Genomic DNA, 24005 nt, shown 5'->3' on the forward strand with positions numbered 1-24005 from the left:
GACTAGAGAGCCCCAAAATAGACCAATGTAAATATCTTTGACAAAGGAGCAAAAGGCAATACAATGGAGCAAAGATAGTCTTTTCAACAAATGGTGCTGAAACACTGGACAACACTTATACCCATCACAAAAATTAACTCAAAATGAATCACAGATCTAAATGTAAAATGGAAAACTATAACCCTCCAAGAAGATAACATAGGAGAAAACCTATATTGGGTATGGTGGTGACTTTTTAGATACAAGACCAAAGGCACGATCCATGAAAGAAAGAACTGGTAAGCTGGACTTCACTAAAATTTAAAACTTCTGCTTTCTGACAAACAGTGTCAAGAGAATGAGAAGATAAGCCACAGACAGGGAGAAAATATTTGCAGAAGACAAAACTGATAAAGGATTGTTATCCAAAATATACAAAGGACTCTTAAAAGTTAGCAATAAGAAAACAAGCAATCCAATTAAAAAAATGGGCCTTGGGCTTCCCTGGTGGCGCAGTGGTTGAGAGTCCGCCTGCCGATGCAGGGGACACGGGTTCGTGCCCCGGTCCGGGAAGATCCCACATGCCGCGGAGCGGCTGGGCCCGTGAGCCATGGCCACTGAGCCTGCGCGTCCGGAGCCTGTGCTCCGCAATGGGACAGGCCACAACAGTGAGAGGCCCGCGTACCGCAAAAAAAAAAAAAAAAAAAAAAAAAATGGACCTTAACAGACAATTCACCAAAGAAGATATACAGATGACAAGTAAGCATGTGAAAAAAGGCACCACATCATATGTCATCAGGGAAATGCAAATTAAAACAACACAATACACATCTATTAAATTGGCCCAAAGGGGAGGAAAAAAAAAAGGAATGGCCCAAATCCAGAACAATGCCTATATCAAATGCTGGTGAGAATGTGGAGCAACAGGAACTCTCATTCATTGCTAGTGGCAATGCAAAATAGTATGGCCACTTTGGAAACCAGTTTGGCAGTTTCTTTCAAACTAAAGATTCTCTTACCACATGATCCAGCAATTTACTTACGTACACACAAAAACCTGAATAAAAACTTGATGTCAATTAAGTAGGGACAAGACAATTTCAAAGTTGGGGGGAGAAAGCCTAAAAATGTAGAACGTTTTATATTCATATTATAGGATCTTTAAATTGCTAGTCCAACATAAAGAAATGGAAGCTGGAAGTCCTGTATGATGTATTATGGGTATAATTTATACAAGAAAGATGATACGGAACTCCATCAGTGGATTCATTCTCACAGAAGAGGTTTGACCCTATACCCAAAGACTGTTAATTAAATGTAAATTTAGGATGTTTTAAATTAAAATAAAATGTTTGAGTGATGTATTTTCACAATGTTTAATTTCCCTCAATCAATCAGCTAATGATCCAGGTCATGTGTAAGGCTTTTCCTGTCCTTATCAAAAAATGATATGGTAGTTAACAAGAAAATAAAATGATAAATAGGTGAATGTTGGGGAAAAAATCAACAACAAAAGATGCTATATGAGTGAGGGACTACTCCTACCATAATGAAAAGCTACAATAATTAAAACTGAGTGGTGATAGCACACAAATAGAAAACAGACCATAACAGAAATCCAGAAATAGATCCATGTGCCAAGGAAATTAAGTATATTCAAAATAAATTACAGATAGAATGGTTTAAATGTAAAACATTAACCCATAAAAGTAATAGAAGAAACCATGGAGAAACATTTTTAATAATCGTATAGTGGGAAAGCCCCTTCAGAGCATCAAACAGAGCCCAGAAGCCCTAAGAGAAACGATTAATTTGACTCACTAAAAATCCGATATTTCTGTATAGTAAAAGCCACCATAACAAATGTATGAACACCAAGTGGGGAAAGTGGCGGGGCGGGGGGGGGGTGGTCCTGGTGGGATGAATTGGGAGATTGGGATTGACATATATACACTAATATGTATAAAATGGATACCTAATAAGAACCTGCTGTATAAAAAAACAAATAAAATAAAATACAAAAATTCAAAGAAAACAACAAAAAAAAGAAATGTCAAAAGACAAGCTAGGAAAAAATATTTGCAATACACATTACAGACAAATAACTAATTCCCTTAATAAATAAAGAGATTCTACAAATCTGTAGGAAAAGATTGACAATCTAAGGAAATGGGGTTAATACAGGGAAAAGTTCACAGAAAAATACTTTTTTTAAAAAAATTAATTTATTTTTGGCTGTGTTGGGTCTTCATTGTTGCACATGGGCTTTCTCTAGTTGCAGCGAGCAGGGGCCACTCTTCAATGCAGTGTGCGGGCTTCTCACTGCGGTGGCTTCTCTTGCAGAGCACAGGCTCTAGGCGTACGGGCTTCAGTAGTTGTGGCATGTGGACTTACTAGTTGTGGCACGTGGGTTCAGTAGTTGTGGCTCACTGGCTCTAGAGCGCAGGCTCAGTAGTTGTGGCACATGGGCTTAGGTGCTCTGCGGTATGTGGGATCTTCCCGGACCAGGGTTCGAATCCGTGTCCCCTGCATTGGCAGGCGGATTCTTAACCACTGCGCCACCAGGGAAGTCCCAGAAAAATACTTCAATGGCTCTTATAAACATCTTTCAGAGTAAAAGAAATGTAACTTTTCACCTATTATGTTGGCGACAGTTTAAAGTTTAATAACACCCTATATTGTCAAGGGTATGAAGAATCAGATCCTCTTATACAATGCTGCTGAAGGCGTAAACAGACATAACTTTCTGGAGGGCAATTTCGCCATAGCTATCAAAACTGAAATGCACATACCCTTTAGCCTAAGCATTCTACCTCTAGGAGTATCCTATGGTAAAGGGCAAAATGACCTATACTCAAGGTTATTCACTGTAACATTGTTACTAAGAGCAAATGCTTGGAAGGAATCTAAATGTTTATTACCAGGAGACTGATTAAATAAATTATGGTACATACATAGAATGGAATATTATAAAATGACAGCTGCGAAAAAGAATGAAGAACCTCTTTATGTAATGGATTGGGATGAATTACAATCCCATCAAGTGAAAAACGCAAGGTGTAGAGTAGTGTTTATAGTATGCTTTTATTGGTATGAAAAATCAAAAGGTGTAGCAAAGAAAATTATTCATATTTGCTCTAATAAGCATAAAAATTCTCTGGAAGGAAACTAGAATACAGTGTTACCAATGGGATTGGAAGGAAACAAGATATTTACTGCATGTGGTTTTATACATTTTGTTTTTTTAACCATATAAATGTATTGTCTATTTTCTCTTTTTTTTTTTTTGGCCACGCAGTGTGGCTTGTGGGATCCTAGTTCCCAGACCAGGGATTGAACCCGAGTCCTCAGCAGTGAAAGCGTGGAGTCGTAACCACTGGACGGCCAGGGAATTCCCTGTATTGTCTATTTTAATTAAATATTTTAAAGCAAGTTACAGAGTAATGGATACAGTATAATCTTAATATTTTAAAAAGCATGGACATGCATAGAAAAATATAAGAGAATCTACCAAAATGTTAAAGAGTGATTGTTATTACTTGATGTTGAGATTATGGGTAATAACTTACTTTCTTCTAAACTCTTTTTGGTATTTCCCAAATGTTCAGCAAATAAAAACATGTATATTACTTATATATTCAGAAAAGAAATACACAGGGACTTTCCTGGCGGTTCAGTGGTTAGAACTCCATGCTCCCAATGCAGGGGGCACCGGCTTGATCCCTCGTCGGGGAACTAAGATCCTGCATGCCACACGGCGTGGCCAAAAAAAAAAAAAAAAAAAAAAATATATATATATATATATATATATACATACCCAGAGGTTTTTTTTTGTTATTATTGGTATTTTTTAAATTGGGCCATCTGTACTGCAAAGTACAGGTTTCTTCGTAGTGCTGGAAAAGGTGGGGGGAAACTTTGCACTTCTAGTCAGCTGAGAAATCTCAGGGATTAAGCGTCTCCATGTTTCTAAGCAGCAGAGAAGGGGTTATCAAATATACCTTGCGTTATGGAAAGACTAAAAGGTAGCCCAGATGCAGGATGTCAAGGAAAACGAGATCCCTCTAAGAATATGGTCACGATGTTAGAGTTTCCTAAGGCCCTGAGTGATTTAAAAAAATACACTTCACATTCCATAACACATCCTTAGGAAAGCACGGAAGAGACATGGCCAGCATGAATCATTGTATCCCTTCCCCCCTCCAAGAGCACAACACCCAGAATAGCTTCCTGATGACACAGCAGCCAGAAACCTTTGAAAGCCTTAATCTTTAGGGAGGAAATGAAAAGGAAAAACAAGTCCTTAGTACAGACTTTAATTTTTAGGACTTTACAAGGCAGAACTGAGCAGCAGTGAAGTTGGTATGGATCTTTTGTCTTTAATTCTTCCCACTAGAGCCTGTAGTTGCTAAATGTATGTGTGTATGACAGATTTGTCTGGTTTGCTCTGCTTGCTCTTACTAACACTACTGCTGTTTTGTAGGTGACCGTACCCTTTAACAGTTTTCATTCTGCTGACCAGGTACCTTCACAGATCTTATAACTTACTAATAATATTGTGTTGCATTTACCAAGCATCTTCCACTTGGGAATTCCACTGACTTTACTATTTCATCATGACACATATTCTGTTTCTGGCACAGATGGTAAAACTGTCTTCAAATATAGTAAAATGATTACTCCAGATGACAATGTAAGATGAGTAATAGAGCCAAGAAAAGAACTTTTTTGCTATCAAGATGAAAGTACTTTAACCACTAAATGACAGTGCCTCTAATCTGGTAGCTATCTTGGTCATCAGTCTGGGAAACTTGTATTGGGTTTTTGTAAAACATGTTGGCGTGGTTCCCAATTCTGGCTTGGGAGACTGAGTAGCTGGCAATGCCACAGATCAGTATTAAAAATATCAGGAGGAAGGGTAACCTTATGAGAGAAAGTACGTTTGTTTTGGGTCATGTTGTACTTGGCCTATAGGACAGCCAGCCAGATGATAATGTATAGCAGATAGCCAGACAGCTAGTCTTGTGGATCTGAAGTTCAGCAGAGATGTCTGAGCTGGGGGTAGGTAGTGTATTCGTGAAGTTAAAACAACGCAAGTGAAGGAGACTGTTTCACAAAATGTACAATGTAATAAGAGATAAGGACATAGGACTGGACTGTATTAAAAACTAAAATCCGAGAGGAAGAGATTCCATGGACATAAACTAAGAAAGAGTGATCACAGAGGTAGGAGAAGGTCTCCATAACATTGGAATAATGCAGTACGAAGCAAGGTCTGATGATGTTCAACAGTGAAGAACACAAGACAGTGCTCAAAGGAGAAATGTTCACTGGATTTGGTAACATGGACTTACTTAAACTTCAGTAGCAAGAACAACAGTGGTAAGGGCAGAAACCAGATTGCAGTGGGTTAAATTATTTGTTTTGTAAATTCCAATGGTCATATTTTTTTCATAGGACAACATGTAACTTGAAGCTTAAAAAAAATGAGGGGAACATTTATTAATTATTTCCTATGTACCACGAACTGTGCTAGGCAAATTTGTATGCCATTTCATTTAACCTTTCCATCAAACATTATGATATAAATAATGTTATCAACATTTATAATGATGAGAAAAGGCTCAAAAAAGTTAATATCACCTAATAGTTAAGACTGACAGACAACTTACTACACTTTCTAAAGCTTTTTCAGGTATTATCTCATTTAATTCTCACAACAATCCTATGAAGTACATACCAGTGTTACCACCTCATTTTACAAATGAGGAAACAGAAGCACTAACAGTTATGTAACTTACCCAATACCACAGAGTGGTGAAGCTGAGATAAAATAAGAGCAGTCTGACTCAAAAATCCATAATTATTACTACTATGTCATTTTTTCCCCCAAGGACCTGAGCAATTTCAATCCAGGTTCTGTCTGATTCCAAAGACTTCTGTCAGTCTACTATACAATGTTGCCTCCAAATTCCTGGAATGAGGTTTTAATAATGATGACCATTAAGATTCAGCTCTTTAAAGGATAAAAATTTCCCCCATATCTTCAAAATTCTTTAGAAAGAGGGCCTCATTTTTAGAACTTACTCTGAATAAAGAAAATCTAACCTAAGCCAACTTTCCATTGAATTCTGAAAAAACTCAACAAGAACACTGGTTTAAAGAGTTTGTTCAGAGGTGATATCTACATATTTTTAGAAGGGAAGGTACCACATTAAATCCTATCAACTATGAATATCTTAATACCAATTAATTTTTTCCAGTGTGACTGCTAGTTGAGAATAAATTCTGATTAAAAAAGAAAGACAAGCCTGGCTTAGAAAAAAAGAGTTTCAGGAAAGAATACTAAGGCCTTACATGGGAACAGCATGAGTGTTTGGGAACACAAATTATGCACATAGTTGTGAGGTTTGATTTTTAAAAAGTAGGAGGATCAGATCCAATGACCCACTTGACAATTTTATCCAGAACCAAACCTTATTTAAAACATTGCAAATGGAGTAACTGACATTGAGAATTAAAGCAGAAACCATCAAGTGTTAGTAGATTCCACTCATTTTTAATACTCAAAGCTTATTAAAGTGTTTGAGGATACTTAGGAAAAGAAACAACATCAATAAAGTTTACATAGAAGAAAACGTAAGCTATAACTAAAACTATCACTCACAAGCATCTACAAGTTATCAACAAAGTGATGCTCACAGGATAGTCTAAAAATGACAATATCCTGTAAATATTTCTCAGATGCGTCCTAGGATACTCTTAAGAGGAATATCTCAATGATTCATCATCATTGTCCTTATCCTCCTCCTTGTTATCATGTATTATAGTCTTGCTCGCAAGGGCTCAGAGACTAGTTGCCTTCATCTTCTCCCTGCCAACAACTTAATGCAACTATTTCTTTCCAACAAGTGATTCAGCCAATCTGGCACAAAAAGAAAAGAAGGGATCTACATACCTGGTCATGGATGAGCCCATGATAGAGGATGCTCTGCATGTCCCTGCAAAGCCGCTCCAGGCCACCATACTTGGACCAGACATTGGGGCTGTTAGCTGATACTAAACCCTCCACAGTAGTCTTCAAATTACCCAGCAACTGCCAGTGCTCCCTCCTGCAAGGGCATCAATTATACCAATGGTTAGTTACTTTGTTGTACCTGATCCTGACCACGTCAAAGAAAGTCTAAGACAAGAAGCCTCCTGCCCCACATCCTAACATTCTCTCCCCTATTAATTTTTTACTTGAGTATAAGACCCAATTCTGAGAGGACCGAAGTTGTGAAGAACACTAAGATTTTGTTTTAAAACCCTCATATTGGGACTTCCCTGGTGGTCCAGTGGGTAAGACTCTGCGCTCCCAATGCAGGGGGCCTGGGTTTGATCCCTGCATGCATGCTGCAACTAAGAGTTTGCATGCCACAACGAAAAAGCCCACATGCCGCAACTAAGAGTCTGCATGCTGCAACTAAGAAGTCCACATGCTGCAACTAAAGATTCCACATGCTGCAACAAAGAGCCGGTGCAGCCAAAATAAATAAACAAACAAACATATATATATAAAGCCCTCATATTTACATGGCATATTGTGCTTTGTAAGGTGATCTTCATCTACTATCATTCCATCCTCATGTAAGTAGCCTATAACCCTGTTTCTAGGAGTGTGACCCATTAAGATCCGTTTCTGGACAATGACATTACATGGGCAATATATAAAGAGATGAGGGCATTTGCTGAAAACCAGAAACCTTTTGTCAAAAGAAAAAGCCAAAAACAACTTTTTATTAACTATATTTCCAGTACTAAGTACATATAACTGTACACAAATATTATGGATAAGAATACAAATTGCCCATGATTTTCCCCCTTAATTTTTTAACCTAAAATTGAGGCAAAATGTTTTAAGCTTGCACTGAGCCACTTAGGACATGTCCCCAAATCAATCAACTATTGGTTTATTCCCTTGGACCATGTGAAGTACTTTAGTGTAAAAGCTTGAAAATTATTGCCCTAGATGATTGTCAAGGTTCCTCTCCAATTCCCAGCATTTTCTCAACACAGCTTCCAACCCAATAAAAATTCAAAACCAGCTGCAATTGAGTGAAAAGAACCGGATACACAGAATCAAACTGGATAAGGAAAACATGAGGAGATGAGGTGTCAAACTCCTTCTCTTGGGCCCCCAATTGTTATGTTGTACACTTTATCTAGCCCTTTCATTTCTTATTAGAATACTACTCTTTCCTCTTCAAGGACAGTCCTGGGAATGGTTATAATTTCTTCAAGGAACTTTCACTATAACTATTTTAATATCTTTTAAATACCTATTAGGGTAGGAGGGCTCTGAACTGGAATCCTTTGTAACTCTCATACATTTTGTACACTTTCTGAGCCACTTATAAAAAGTGGATGAAGAGAGTAAAGGCAGACAAATAAAATAAAATGAATGAAGCTAGCTCTGGTACAGGAGTATTATCTAAAAGGGGAAAGCCAAATGGATCTCACTCTGGTTTTCTCCTCTGAAGGCTTTGAGACCAAGAATTTATTCAAACTGGGAGACACCAGGCTTTTTTAACCTTACATCATTAAACATTTGAGTCTATTTCTTTTTTCCCTCCAGTTTTATTGAGAAATAATTGACATATAACATTATATTAGTTTAAGGCATACAACATAATGATTTGATATATGTATACATTGTGAAATGATTACCAGAGTAAGTTTAGTTAACATCTATCACCTCACACAGTTATAAATTTTGTTCCTTGTGATGAGAACTTTTAAGATCTACTCTCTTAGCAACTTTCAAATATACAATACAGTACTGTTAACTATAATCACCATGCTGTACATTACACCCCCAAAGTGACTTATAAGTTTGTACCTTTGGACCACCTTCACCCATCTCCCCCAACCCCTCATCCCCTGCCTCTGGTAATCATCAATCTGTTCTCTATTTCTATGAGTTTGGGTGTTTTGGATTCTACATATGTGAGATAATACAGTATTTGTCTTTCTCTATCTGATTTATTTCACTTAGCATAATGCCCTCAAGGTCCATCCATGTTGCTACAAATGGCAAGATTTCCTTCTTTATGGCTAAATAATATTCGTGTGTGTGTGTGTGTGTGTGTGTGTGTGTGTGTGTGTGACATTTTCTTTATCCATTCATGTGTCAATGGACACTTAGGTTGTTTCCATGTCTTGGCTATTTTAAATAATGCTGCAATGAACATGGGGGTGCAGATATCTTTTCAAGAGAGTGATTTTGTTTCCCTTGGATATATATCCAGAAGGAGAATTGCTGGATCATACGGTAATTCTATTTTTAGTATCCTGAGGAAATCTCTATACTGTTTTCCATAATGGCTGCCCCAATTTACAATACCACCAAGAGTCCCTTTTTCTCCACACCCTCGCCAACACTTGTTGCCTCTTGTCTTTTTTTTTTTTTTTGCGGTACACAGGCCTCTCACCACTGCAGCCTCTCCCGCTGTGCAGCACAGGCTCCGGACGCGCAGGCCCAGCTGCCATGGCTCACGGGCCCAGCCGCTCCGCGGCATGTGGGATCTTCCTGGACCGGGGCACGAACCCGTGTCCCCTGCATCGGCAGGCGGACTCTCAACCACTGCGCCACCAGGGAAGCCCGCCTCTTGTCTTTTTGATGCTAGCCCTTCTAACAGGTGTGAGATGATATCTCATTGGGGTTTTGATTTGCACTTCCCTCATGATTGGTCACGTGAAGCACTTTTTCATATACCTGTTGGCCATTCCCCTGTTCTATTTCTAACCCAGTCCTGGGAGATATTTCAAGATAACTAAGAGGTACACAGGACTGAGGTGGTCATTAAAAGGCCATTTATTGTTGTACTGTGAAACTGCCATCACAGAGGCCAACTGACTGCCAGCTTTTGCTTCAGGGATTCTCCATCTCCTATGCTTCCTCAGGAAGCATCTGGCCTGTTCTGACTGATACAGTTTTACATTCCAACAGGTTACAATCAAGTGGTGCAGGCCTGAGAGCCAGTCTGGTTCCTCAAGTGACTCTGCATATCTGTGTTCTGATTCATTCTGTATTGATCTTACAAGGTTAACTGTCAAAGAACATCATAATAGGGCTTCCCTGGTGGCGCAGTGGTTGGGAGTCCACCTGCTGATGCAGGGGACATGGGTTTGTGCCCCGATCCGGAAGGATCCCGCATGCCGTGGAGCGGCTGGGCCCGTGAGCCATGGCCGCTGAGCCTGCACGTCCAGAGCCTGTGCTCCACAACGGGAGCGGCCACAACAGTGAGAGGCCCACGTACCGCAAAAAAAAAAAAAAAAAAAAAAGACACAAAGAACATCATAATAAATCCTGAAAGTAGACACCAAGTACCCTATCATCCTAGGGCTTTGATTCCAAAATTTTACAAAGAGCATTGAAACCCTAGAAACCTTGAGCATTCAGATCTATTAACAACTTCTGTACAAACTAAAGAAATTTTCTTCCCCAAAATGAAGTGCCCTTGAGATACCACAGCTACAAAAGAAGGTGGCTCTTACTCTAAGATGCACCAAACCGTCTATATTTGGTATATGCTCATATAGATGAAAAGTAAACTTAAAAAAGTTTTTTAAAATTAATTAATTAATTTATTTATTTTTGGCTGCGTTGGGTATTCGTTGCTGCGCGTGGGCTTTTCCCTAGCTGCGGTGAGCAGGGGCTACTCTACATTGCGGTGCACGGGCTTCTCATCGCAGTGGCTTCTCTTGTTGCAGAGCACAGGCTCTAGGCGCATGAGCTTCAGTAGTTGTGGCACGCAGACTCAGTAGTTGTGGCTCGCGGGCTCTAGAGCACAGGCTCAGTAGTTGTGACACACAGGCTTAGTTGCTCCACGGCACGTGGGATCTTCCCGGACCTGGGCTTGAACTCGTGTCCCCTGCACTGGCAGGTGGAGTCTTAACCACTGTGCCACCAGGGAAGTCCTAAAAATTTTTTGATTTACATAGCTAGTTTGTTTAGTGTCTTTACTTTTTAGGATCCTTTACCCTAATGATACTGTTATCATTTTCAGAGAGCTGAAATACTAAGTTCAACTGAAGCCCATACACAATGGTTGGATTAATCCAATCATACCTGAATCTTAGATGCAAATAAATAGATCACCATGAGAAATAAAATAACCCTCCTCATTCTTTACCCAGATTGTTAGCAAGTGAGGTCAGTCTTTCCTAGGCTAAACCTGTTTGGTAATAATTATCTGGATTGTATCATCTTGCATTCACATGTAATCTTCATCTGGGCACAGGCAAGGACTATATTAGGCTCAAAGCAGCCCTTTGTATGGCCACTTCTGCAAGTATACAGAGTGCTCTTCTTTAATCACCATAAATTAAAAGCAAGTCTTTCTAAGCATATTACCCTATGTCAAGGAAGAACTAGGCTTGAGTGGCAAGGGAGAGCATAATCCATCTCTACTTGAATCATATTTATCAACAAACAGCAAAGCCAATCTCAGAATAAAGTCCTGCCAATTTTCTTTTGGGAGGGTTTTGACTACATTCTTTGAAGAGGAACAGGCATTGCTTAAGCAACTCAAATAAGCATACCCAAGGAAAAAGTTTCCCTAAATGCCAACTCAGTCTTAAGCTTGCCAAATCACAATTAGAAGTAACACTCAGGTTAAAACAGTAAAGTTATAAGCAAATGTTATTTTTTAAAGAAGTGTTATACCATATAACTAATATAAAACTAATAACTAAAAATAAGTGAAATCAATAGTAAATAAATAGTAAATACTGTGCAATTGTAAAATGAGATTCAATGCAAGAAATATATATTGGCATATCTTCCACCCCCAAGACTCTTTTTAGTAATAAAAGGAAACAGCTTCAACTTATTAGCATATCCCATCTACAGTATGCCAGTTATCTGCATCTACCTGAGACCAGAGTTGAAGGTCAGGTTGTTCCAAGTCAGGTAATGATTTGATCCCTGAAATGTGAGGAGAGGTATGTGATACCCATATGTGGAATATCATGAAACCAATAGAATTTTTGATTAGGAACAATTTCCAAAGCTAATGAAAGTATGTAAAAGTATAAAAAACAGAATGTAAAATTATATTTATGATCTTAACATAAATATACTGAGAGAAATAGTAATATGTTAATAGTGGTTACTTTTGGTTATATAAGGGGAATGTAGAGAAGAGAGGAACTATTTCGACCTTCCTTGAGGCTAGCAATTAAAGAAAGGTCAATAATATGAACAGAGTTAGTGAACCAGAAGCTGGAAAATACCATAAAGGATTTTTTAAATACTCAAGTATCAAAGGCATCTTATGCTGAAAGATTGTGGTCAGGCAAGCACCTAGGACTTTTAATGCCAGAAAGCACTTCCTGGAAAGAAGTAATGGGTTCATTCTTAAAGTAGGGAAAAACCTAATTAGGGAAATAATTTTCTTAAATAAATTTATTTATTTATTTTTGTTTGTGTTGGGTCTTCATTGCTCTGCACGGGCTTTCTCCAGTTGTGGCAAGCAGGGGCTACTCTTCCTTGCAGTGTGGGTGCTTCTCATTGCGGTGGCTTCTCTTGTCGCAGAGCACGGGTTCTAGGCACACAGCCTTCAGTAGTTGTGGCATGCGGGCTCAGTAGTTGTGGCTCATGGGCTTTAGAGTGCAGGCTCAGTAGTTGTGGCGCACAGGCCCAGTTACTTCACGGCATGTAGGATCTTCCTGGACTAGGGATCGAACCCATGTCCCCTGCATTAGCAGGCAGATTTTTAACCACTACGCCACCAGGGAAGTCCCGGGAAATAATTATTGGTAACACTGAGGTAGCAAGAAACTACCACGTTTAATTTGCGTTTAACTTTCTTCTTACCTGGCTCCATATTTTCTGTTTTTAGTTATACAGTTTTTAACTTGTAGAGTATGTAGTATATTTATGATGCTTTTCAAATAAAACAATATGCTTATAGAAAAAACATACTTGACTCTATTATTCAGCTCTCAGTTCTGGGGCACTTAGGAGAACCTAACCATTGGCAGTTCCATCCCTTTAGCGGTTGACAGCAGAATCTCAAAAGTCTAGGAGGGAACCTCAATGTCTAGAAATCTCAACGTCTAGAAGGCAGGCTTTGTAACTTTATACCTATTCAACAAATGCTTCACCAATCATACTAAATTTTAATGATACTAAATTTCTTGAATTTCAACAATGGGTAGATTTAACAAAAGGTAGGAAAATCCCTTATGTCAGAAACCTTACCACTGGTGATATGCAAACTCCTTAGTACAGAGTTCAAAAATTCTCCATCCTGCTCAGTACTCCTCAATTTGAATACAGTCTCTCTCTCTCTCTCTGTCTACCACATGCAAACATGCTAACCTCATACCTACTCTCATGACTGTATCCATGGAGACCTTTCCACTTGGAATGATTCTCTTCTTGTCCCATTCAGGGATTAAAGTTCAGCTCTAGTACAATTTTCTCCCAAGAAGTTCTAAATAATCTGACCTGCAACAACTTTTTTGTTAGAAACTCCATAACACATGCTGTCAATACACCATTCCTCTTAATAATAATCTTTTAAAAAAAAAAAAACCAAAACATTGTTATTTACCAGTATGTGGTTGATTTCCTTAAGGAGAAGGACCATGGTTTTTCTATTTCCTTTTTTTAAAAAATATTTATTTATTTATTTATTTGGTTGTGCCAGGTCTTAGTTGTGGCAGGCAGGCTCTTTAGTTGCAGCTCGCCAGCTCCTTAGTTGTGGCGTGTGAACTCCTAATTGTGGCATGCATGTGGGATCTAGTTCCCTGACCAGGGATCGAACCCGGGTCCCCAGCATTGGGAGTGTGGAGTCTTAACCTCTGCGCCACCAGGGAAGTCCCTCTATTTCTTTTGTATTTTATATTTTAATAAGCAGAGAGAAAATGTCATTCAGTGGAAAGAGAACAAGCTTCACGGTCAGGCCAACCTGAATTTGAATCCTAGCTCTGCACAAACTAGCTGTGCATCCTTGGGCAAGCCATTAAACTCTTTAAGCTTCAGTTCCCTCATCTGCAAAATGGAGAGAACAACTACTTCATAAAGGAGTGTAATTGATAATCTACAGAAAGCACCACCATCAAGCAAATAATAGTAGTATTACTTCCCTTTTCTCTGTCCTTTTCCTTTGAACTTCCATTGCATAAATCTAATAAATCCAGTTAAATCAGAAGGAGTACCTAGTATAAAGCCTTCTTACCCATTCTGCTTCAGAGAAAATTTGGGATTGGACAGTTTGTGACATAATTAAGACTAGTAACAGTGTTCCACCTACAAAGAATATCTTCACTGAATTTAAACTAGGGTCAAATTTCTTCTTAGCACAGGTTCCAAGGCCCTGTTTATGTTCATGGTACTCTCACTGAAGCAGGATAGCTGGAAAGACTTCCTCAATATTGGACGACCTTGTATATAACAGAGAATCAAATTTGCTTTCTGGATAGAATGAAAGAAACTTATAAGGTTTTACTGCAAAAAAATAAGGTTGATTTTGTGAGTCATATAAGAAAGCCAATCTCATTACCTTAGAGTCACACCTTATGTTGTCTGGGTAGAAGAGTGCTTTACAAGCAAGGTAAAGGAGGCATACACCACCACTCCAATAGCAAAGGCAAAGGAGGAAAGACACTGCCTCAGTTGCCTCAGTTTTAGGGACACTATTTTAAAGTAAAAGATAACCATCATTAGAACTAAAACTAAACTATCTCAAAAACTGCTGAGGAAAGAAAACAGCAAGAGAACATTATAGAAATCATTTTTAAAAGAGAATTAAGACCCAACAGATACGAGATAAAAATAAGTGTCAATGGAATAAACTCAACTATTTAAAACAAAACAGCCAATCAAACAAAAAAGCAGGAGGAAACTATACTAATATCAAGGTTGTATTCAAGGCAAGAATCATTTAAAAAGACAGAGGGAATAACGAAGATATAGCTCTCATTAGTTTTTATGTATCTAATAACATGGCCTCAAAATATATCAAACAAAACAACACACACACACACACACACACACACACACACAGGGGAAACAAAAACTGCAGAAAACAAAAAGAAAAACGGGGACTTCCCTGGTGGTCCAGTGGGTAAGACTCCACGCTCCCAACGCAGGAGGCCCGGGTTCGATCCACGGTCGGGTAACTAGATCCTGCATGCCGCAACTAAGAAGTCCACATGCCACAACTAAAGATCCCATGTGCCACAACGAAGACCCAGCACAGCCAAAATAAATAAATAAATAATAAAAAGAAAAATGGAAATGGAAAAGAAAAAACAATGGTAATGGGAGATCACAAAAACCAAAAGTAAAAAAGTGATTAGAAGAGCTGAATAATATATAATTAATAAGGTTGTTCTATAACATCTAGAAAACTATACCCTGAAGGACACTTTTTTAAAGCACCATAGAACAGTCACGAAAATTGGCCTTGTACTAAGGCACACGCATAAGAAAAGTCAATAGATCCTCAAAAGAAGAAGTAGTACAGACATATTCTCCAGCCAGAAAGCAATAAAACAGCGAGCAAATAACAAAAGTAGGTAGAAAAAAAAAAAAAACACCCTTGGAAAATCTAAAACTCTCAAAGGACTCCTTAGGAGGTTAGGAGGCAAAAATAAATTCATGGTCTTGGAGGGAGGTGGGTGAAGAGGAATGGCAATATGACTATTACTGCTTTCTTCTCAAAAGTATCCAAATGAGAGAGCTCACCGGGAGACTGTCTGAGAACCCTTAAGAAATTATGGGATTCTGCTGTTTTCTAGTAAAAAATCAATCATCTCTCAGTCCTACAAACCAGCAGGGTTCCTGTGAGTTTCACTGGCAAAGGATATGGCCCCACAAACTTTGAGAGATAGTTTGCCAAGTTCCTATTTACTCACTACTATTGATGACTTCCTTTAATAATCTTCTCTCCTCCTAATCAAGTGTAGTTTACACTTCAAGTGAGCCTGACCCAGAGGAACTAAAAACATGTAAGCATGCTGCAGTTCTTTCCTGAAAAATGCAGATTTACATCTACAGCAGCATTGTTCAATTGAACTTTCTGTGATGCTGGAAATGTTCTGTATCTGTGCTGTCCAATATGGCAGCCACTAGCCACTGTGGCCATTAAGCACTTGAAGTCTGTGCAGTGTGACTAAAGAACTGAAATTTTAAAATTTTATTTAATTTTAATTAATTGAGACTTAAATTACCACAGGTGGCTAAGTGGCTATCATGTTGGACAGAGCTGGTCTATAAATACCAAGGCAGGTTGTTTAAGGAGGAAAGATTACAAAACAAAATAAAAAACAGGAAAAAAATTCCATTTATGGAAGAAGTGATAAAGCAAGTATAAAAAAGCAGAAACAGCTGTGGGGAGGGTAGATACTGAGAAAAGCTTCAGCTTATGGTTCCTGCTATCAGCTGATACACCTCCGGCTTCTGGGTTCTGACAATAGCATTTTCCCCAAAAGCTTCAAGAGTATGTTTGTGGGGGGAGGGGTGGGGGGGCAGCAGGGGGCGGGGGGAGGAAGAATTGTACTAATAATTGGAGTAGCAGTTTGGATTGCTCAAAAATCATGTGATCCTCGTGCTTTGCTACCAGTGCTGCCAGAGCATGGTCAAAGGAAAAAGGGAACAAAAGGGAAGAAAATGAAAATTACGTGAAAAAGTGAAAAATGAATAAACAGAAAGGGAAAAACAGAGGCCCTTTCAATAGCAACAGAACCAATGACACCTGTCCAACCATAAGAAGCATGACCAAATTTTACCATTTTCATTCCTTGAGCAAATAAATATTCAGTGAACACCAACCATATGTCAGGCACTGTGCTAGGCACCGGGCTTATGGTGGTTAAAGAGGGAGAGTCCCTACCTCTCCGGATATTCAGAATGCAGTGGGGGAAAGGGGCACATACATTTAAAAAATGCTATAGAGTGAGAAGTGCTGTAATAAGAGAGATAGAAAAGGGCAGGTCAATGATGACTTCTAAAGGAGCATTATTTAAAGGACGACTAAGAGCTCTCTAGGCAAAGAAGGAGGCAATGCAGGGAATTTAGAGGAGCAAGTATCAGAATGGTGAGGAAGGAGATGTGAGTGAGTGAATGCCATGGTTTTGTAACTGGAAACTTCACACTGAATACCACAGAAGTTTTGACTTTCTATTTTCAATGAGAAATCACTGAACATTTCTGAGCAAAATACTAGAGTAACTTTGTTTCTGAAAAATTAAGCTGGTAGCAATGTGGAAGCTGCTTGGAATAGGGGGACTGGGCTCAGATTGGGAGCTTAGTCAGGAGGCTACTGAGAGAATCCACAATGAGAAATAATAAAGGCTTTAGTGAATAATTTTGTTTATAGCTGCCCAGAATTCATGTCCCTTTCTTTTGGTAACAGAAAAATGATTCTTCGCAGGGGAACCTCTGGCACTTAATCTGGTCCATGAAGTCCCAAGAAAATATCACCCTACCCTAGGATCCAGGGTTGGGCATATAACTTAGGCCTGACTGAGCAACATATTCCATACCCTGATTACAAGAACAGGAACATAAGTCAGTCCAAAAAGAGTCAGCCCCAGAATTTTCACTTTTGCTATACCTATGGGGATTGATTTTGTCTTCTTTTTGGTTGGATTGCTAAACTTGAAGTCGCCAAGGGTTATCCTGTAGAAAAATCTGCGACTTCCCTGGTGGTGCAGTGGTTAAGAGTCCGCCTGCCAATGCAGGGGACACGGGTTCAATCCCTGGCCCAGGAAGATCCCACAGGCCGCAGAGCAACTAAGTCCATGTGCCACAATTACTGAGCCTGTGCTCTAGAGCCCACGAGCCACAACTACTGAAGCCCGCGCACCTAGAGCCCGTGGTCTGCAACAAGAGAAGCCACCGCAATGAGAAGTCTGCATGTTGCAACAAAGAGTAGCCCTCACTCGCTGCAACTAGAGAAAGCCCATGCGTAGCAACAAGACCCAACGCAGCCAAAAATAAATAAATAAAATAAAATAAATCAATTTTTTAAAAAAGATAAAAAAAAGAAAAATCTGCCTGAGAATGAAGCCAACACATCGAGAAAAAGAGCACACAGACAGGGACAAACTTTCTTTTTTTTTTTTAACATCTTTATTGGAGTATAATTGCTTTACAATGGTGTGTTAGTTTCTGCTTTATAACAAAGTGAATCAGTTATACATATACTTATACCCCCATATCTGTTCCCTCTTGCATCTCCCTCCCTCCCACCCCTCTAGGGGGGTCACAAAGCACCGAGCTGATCTCTCTGTGCTATGCAGCTGCTTCCCACTAGTTATTGGTTTTACATTTGGTGGTGTATATATGTCCATGCCACTCTCTCACTCTGAGGGACAAACTTTTGTTTAAGCACCTACATTTGGCCATTCCTGAAGCAATACCACTCCCTGGATTTTTCGGTAATATAAGCCAATATATTTGGAAATGGAGGAAAAAAAAAAAGGCTTCAAGAGAAAAATCAGAAAGAGAACTCATTGGACCTGTGACTGCCTGGGTATGGGAAACGAAGAAGAGGGAAGTATCAAATTTCACTGAGGTTTCTGACTTGGTTGACTGAATGTAAAACACTATTAACTGAGATAGAGAACAGAGGAGGAAAAGGTTTTGGTCAATAGAATGAGCTCAGTTTGGAGACATAAAAAAGTACCTTAATCCTTGAATTCTGACTCTATCTGACTCACTGTACCACGAAAACTGTGGAAGTAGCCGGGTTCCAAGCTCAGAAGTAGATTGCATAGCCCAAGGCAGCTGAGGGTGACAGCAATGCAAGAAGAATCATTCCTTTAATTGTTTAGTAGTTTCACCAGACAAACTCCAAATAATTGGCATTTAGGAAACCCTAGGAAAAGTGAAGTATCATCCCTAAGCATTACAGCATTTTGCTAGTGGTGACTAGCTACATGGAAAACAATAGGGGTATCTATGACATTCCACTCCAAGGATGAAGTTAAAAGCTAGGCCAACACCCCAGTCCCCAGTGTGTTCAACTCGGATAGAGGAGCCACAGAAGGAGGAAGAGCGAGCAATGATACCATTGAAAACAGCAACTGGAAGAGCACCCACTAACCTTATTTTAAGAAAACTGGGGAGGAGATGGAAGTAGACATTTTTTGCATTCACTACATATCAGGCACTCTGTGAGGAGCTTTATGCACATTACGTTATTGAATCCTCACAACTTACCAGTCAGGAAGGCATCATTCTTCCCACTCAAACAGGATAAGCCAAGTTAAGCCGTAGAGCTAGAATTCAAATGCAGATCTACCTGGATATAAAGCTTATGCACATTTCACTACATCAACTGCTTTCAGGAAATAACTGAGCAGTTTTATCCTTCATTATATATTAAAAAAAAAAATGATGCCATCTCATCAAGATGTCCTCTGAATTGGGTGTTTTACCGGCCATAGAAGGGTTAGGTTTGCAGTGACCCAGCCACAGTGCCTCAATTCTCAGGCACAAGGCATGTATTTTATTTACCATTTGACTATCTGGAACTAAGGAGGCCATCAGTGCCATGAAGTCCCATTAAATAAAACATTCTGAGTTAACTAGCCACCCACAGAGAGTTGGCTATGGCAACAGTATGAGTGATTTTGTGGGGATAATCCCACTACTGAAATTAAGTTTTGACTAAAGTTCCTTGATTAAGAGGCAAGCATGGAAAGAATAACAGAAAAAGATACCTGCAAAGGAGCGGTCCTAATAGCCTTAAAATGACAGGCAAAGAATGCTATAAAATTCATTACCTTATACATTTCTTCGTCCCAGTATATTAGCATAGTGAAAGGTAGTATAGTGTAGGTATTAAAAGTAGAGCCAGGGCTGCCCTGGTGGCGCAGTGGTTGAGAGTCCGCCTGGCGATGCAGGGGACACGGGTTCGTGCCCCGGTTCGGGAGGATCCCACATGCCTCGGAGCAGCTGGGCCCGTGAGCCATGGCCGCTGAGCCTGCGCGTCCGGAGCCTGTGCTCCGCGACGGGAGAGGCCACAGCTGTGAGAAGCCCAAGTACCGCAAAAAAAAAAAAAAAAAAAAAAAAGTAGAGCCAGATTGCCTGGGTTTGAATCCCAGTTCCACCAAGGATTTACTGTATGACCTTGGCAAGTTATTTATCCTGTCTATGTCTCAGCTCCCTCACCTGTCAAATGGTGATAATATATTGAATAGTACCTATCTCACCCAGTTGTTATGGGGATTAAATAATACTTGTAAGGCTCTTAAGCAATGCCTGGCATGTAGTAAATAGGTGTTTGTTAAATATATTAAATAAATAAAAAACTCAGCAAGATGGGGAGGAAATTTGAATTTCCGACCCAGCCTCTCCCACATGAACTGGTAGAGGAAAATAAAAACAATCCTAAAATTTGTTTAGAATGTATATAGGACCTTTTACATGAAGCATTTCACAGACATCTGGAGGAAGAATAAGTAGCCAAATATACATAAGCAGAAACTGAAACATGGAAAAGAGAAGTAAGATGTTCAGTTTCACTGAACACATCATTCACAAGTCTCAGGCAGGAACGCCAAGGTCCTGTCGGCCCAGGTTTTGTACAGCAGGCCACAGGCTAACTGTGCACATAAAAGAGGAGTCTCACCCTTTAAAACAGCCAGGTCTTCACCCAGGTACAACATCTCATTAATTTTCCCCTGTTGATATTTTCTCAGAGGTAAATATTCCACCTCCAGTCTTTGGATCCCAGCTGCTCCTGAGACTCTAATTATACCTGAATATTTTTAAAAGTCAAGAAAGACTTCCTTAAATGTAAGGCCAGACACTATAAAACTCTTAGAGGAAAACAAAGGCAGAACACTCTATGACATAAATCACAGCAAGATCCTTTTTGACCCACCTCCTAGAGAAGTGGAAATAAAAACAAAAATAAACAAATGGGACCTAATGAAACTTAAAAGCTTTTGCACAGCAAATGAAACCATAAACAAGACCAAAAGACAACACTCACCATGGGAGAAAATATTTTCCAACAAAGCAACTGACAAAGGATTAATCTCAAAGTATACAAGCAGCTCATGCAGCTCAATATCAAAAAAACAAACAACCCAATCCAAAAATGGGCAGAAGACCTAAACAGACATTTCTCCAAAGAAGATATAGATTGCCAACAAACATATGAAAGGATTCTCAACATTACTAATCACTAGAGGAATGCAAGTCAAAACTACAATGAGGTATCACCTCACACCAGTCAGAATGGCCATCATCAAAAATCTACAAACAATAAATGCTGGAGAGGGTGTGGAGAAAAGGGAACCCTCTCTCACTGTTGGTGGGAAAGTAAATTGATACAGCCACTATGGAGAACAGTATGGAGGTTCCTTAAAAAACTAAAAATAGAACCACCATATGACCCAGCAATCCCACTACTGGGCATATAACCTGAGAAAACCATAATTCAAAAAGAGTCATGTACCAAAATGTTCACTGCAGCTCTATTTACAATAGCCAGGACATGGAAGCAACCTAAGTGTCCATTGACAGATGAATGGATAAAGAAGATGTGTCACATATATACAATGGAATATTACTCAGCCATAAAAAGAAATGAAATTGAGTTATTTGTAGTGAGGTGGATGGACTCAGAGTCTGTCATACAGAATAAAGGAAGTCAGAAAGAAAAAAACAAATGCCATATGCTAACACATATATATGGAATCTAAAAAAAAAAAAATGGTTCTGACGAACCTAGGGGCAGGACAGGAATAAAGATGCAGACTAGAGAGTGGACTTGAGGACACGGGGAAGGGGAAGGAGAAGGGTAAGCTGGGACGAAGTGAGAGAGAGGCATGGACATATACACACTACCAAATGTAAAATAGATAGCTAGTGGGAAGCAGCCACAGAGTACAGGGAGATCAGTATAGCACAGGGAGATCAGCTCCGTGCTTTGCGACCCACTAGAGGAGTGGGATAGGGAGGGTGGGAGGGAGATGCAAGAGGGAGGGGATATGGGGATATATGTATATGTATAGCTTATTCACTTTGTTATACAGCAGAAACTAACACAACAATGTAAAGCAATTATAATTCAACAAAGATGTTAAAAAAAAGACTTCCTTAACCCACATTCCTGCTCTATGATGTACATTCCAGATTCTTAAGAGGTTAAGACCAGAGTTATTAACGAAGCAACCCCTACATAGGGGTAGTACCTCTCCAGAGTCCAAGCCACCATTCGGTCAAAGTAGTTTTTAAAATCTTAAATTCTCTAATTTCTAGAAGGTATGAACTTGATAACAACAGTTTCATATAAATAAATGGGAAATGGCTTAGCTGCATTCTGGGGAAGGAGTGAAGGGTTTAAGGATGGAAAGGGAACGACAGGGAGGTCCTGTTACTCTCTGACAGGGATCCAGCTTTGACAAAGGGCACGCACGCAATTTCTAGTCCCACTAGCAAGCCCCCATCCCCATTCCACTGCCATTACAACCGCCCACTTTCATCCGCAGGCCCTCCTTCACTCCTTCCTCACACTCATTTTTCCTAAGCTTCTTTCTAGGCAACTCATAATGCCTAACCTTTACTCCCAGAAATTCTTACTTCAACCTTCTTAATATTGGCCCGAATTGCTGTCACCGTAAGTTTCAGTCGGGGCACCCACCTTGTCCCCTACTGCTATCTATAGACTCTGGCCTATGAAATCTCACTACAGCACCTCTCAATATCCACCTCCTCCCCAGCAGCCTTGGATCTGAGCTTCACCCACTTCTGCCCACCCCCCAAGCCCCGCCCTCAACATACCCTACCCCCCTCCTTCACCCTCACTAAGCCCGTTCCCTCGTCCGCCCTATCCACGCCCTGCGCGTCCCTCCTTTCAGAATTTTTTCCCAAACAAGTTGCCCACAACAGTTGCCCTCATGTCTGTCGCGCCCGGCAGGTCTCCCCGTGCTCTCCGAGCTCTCTCAAGCCTCCCGGGACTTCAACGCATCAATCCGCCCGCGACTCTCCGGCCCCTTCCCAGCCCACCTGCTCTCCTCCGGCAAGCCCTCCTCGCAGCCGCCAAGCTCCATTCCCGCGCCCTCTGCCCGCATCCGGGGCTGTGACGTCGCCTCTTCTCTTGAGAAGCGTCCCCGTCGCTTCGCCCCTCAGGGCTCCCAGAGTCCCCCGGGAACCGAGGAGGCACCCACGGCCGGTGGGCTCAGAGTGATGCACTACAGCCGGGTGACAGCAAAGGCAGTGACTGCTGCCTCAGCTGCTGTTTCTAGCCACCCCCGCTTCCGGCTCCAAGAACTACAACTCCCAGCAAGCACTTCGAAGGCCCGGCCGCTACCGGCATGCACCGCCCTATCCAATCAGAGGCTGCGCTCGCAGCGACTTCAGACCCTGGCGGCGAGCTTGCGGTAGTGCACCCGGCGGGGAGCCGGGGTCTGAAACGCCCACCAACCCTAGTCTCCGGAGTTCGTACTGGTGTGGACCTTCACACAAGTCTGTCACACTTCACCCTTGAAACCATACTCGGTCAGAGGTCTAGACTCGAAAATAACGCTGGTCTTAATCCAAGTACGATTAACCCCACTTTAGCCTACCCGGGTTTAACACCTGTTGGTGGTGTTTGGAGACCTCAAAAATTTTAATGAAGAACTCACAAACTCGCAAGAGCTCATGTCGCTTTGGGATCACAAAGGAAGGGGAGGAGGCAAAAGCTTTGGGGAAAGGTTTCCTGGAGGACTGATGTCAGAGCAGAGTCTTTTAGGATGAGTATGAGTTAGCCTGGAGAAGAAGGGAAGAGAAGGCGAAGAGAGTAACACAGACATGAGGAAGCGGGTCTGGGAACAGCTTGTTCTGAGTAGTAATCAGAGCTGGGAAGAGGTGAGAAACAGGCAGACCAGATCATGACGCCATGTGAGTTTGGATTTTATCCTAAGAACAATTAGGAGCAAATCAAGGATATGCAAATCAAGAAGTGATTTGATCAAACTTGCTTAGAAAGCTACTTTTGACAATGTGGAGAGGTAATGGGGTATGTACT

At 40.4% G+C, this 24005-nt stretch overlaps 1 protein-coding gene across 1 annotated transcript in view; it reads right to left on the bottom strand.

Annotated features, from left to right (window-relative positions):
• The window catches only part of RUBCN (rubicon autophagy regulator), a 55561-nt gene extending 32368 nt beyond the window's left edge, over positions 1–23193 (bottom strand). The window contains exons 1-2 of the mRNA XM_082654583.1: positions 23003–23193; positions 6938–7091 (exon numbers count right to left, since the gene is read on the bottom strand). Of these exons, the coding sequence (XP_082510709.1) occupies positions 6938–7091; positions 23003–23067 (219 nt within the window). The 5' untranslated portion in view covers positions 23068–23193. The remainder of the gene's footprint in view (positions 1–6937; positions 7092–23002) is intronic.
• Between the last annotated feature and the right edge of the window lie 812 nt (positions 23194–24005).

This window comes from Grampus griseus (genome assembly GCF_964374135.1).
Source record: "Grampus griseus genome assembly, chromosome: 5".
NCBI classification, from domain to species: Eukaryota; Metazoa; Chordata; class Mammalia; order Artiodactyla; family Delphinidae; genus Grampus; species Grampus griseus.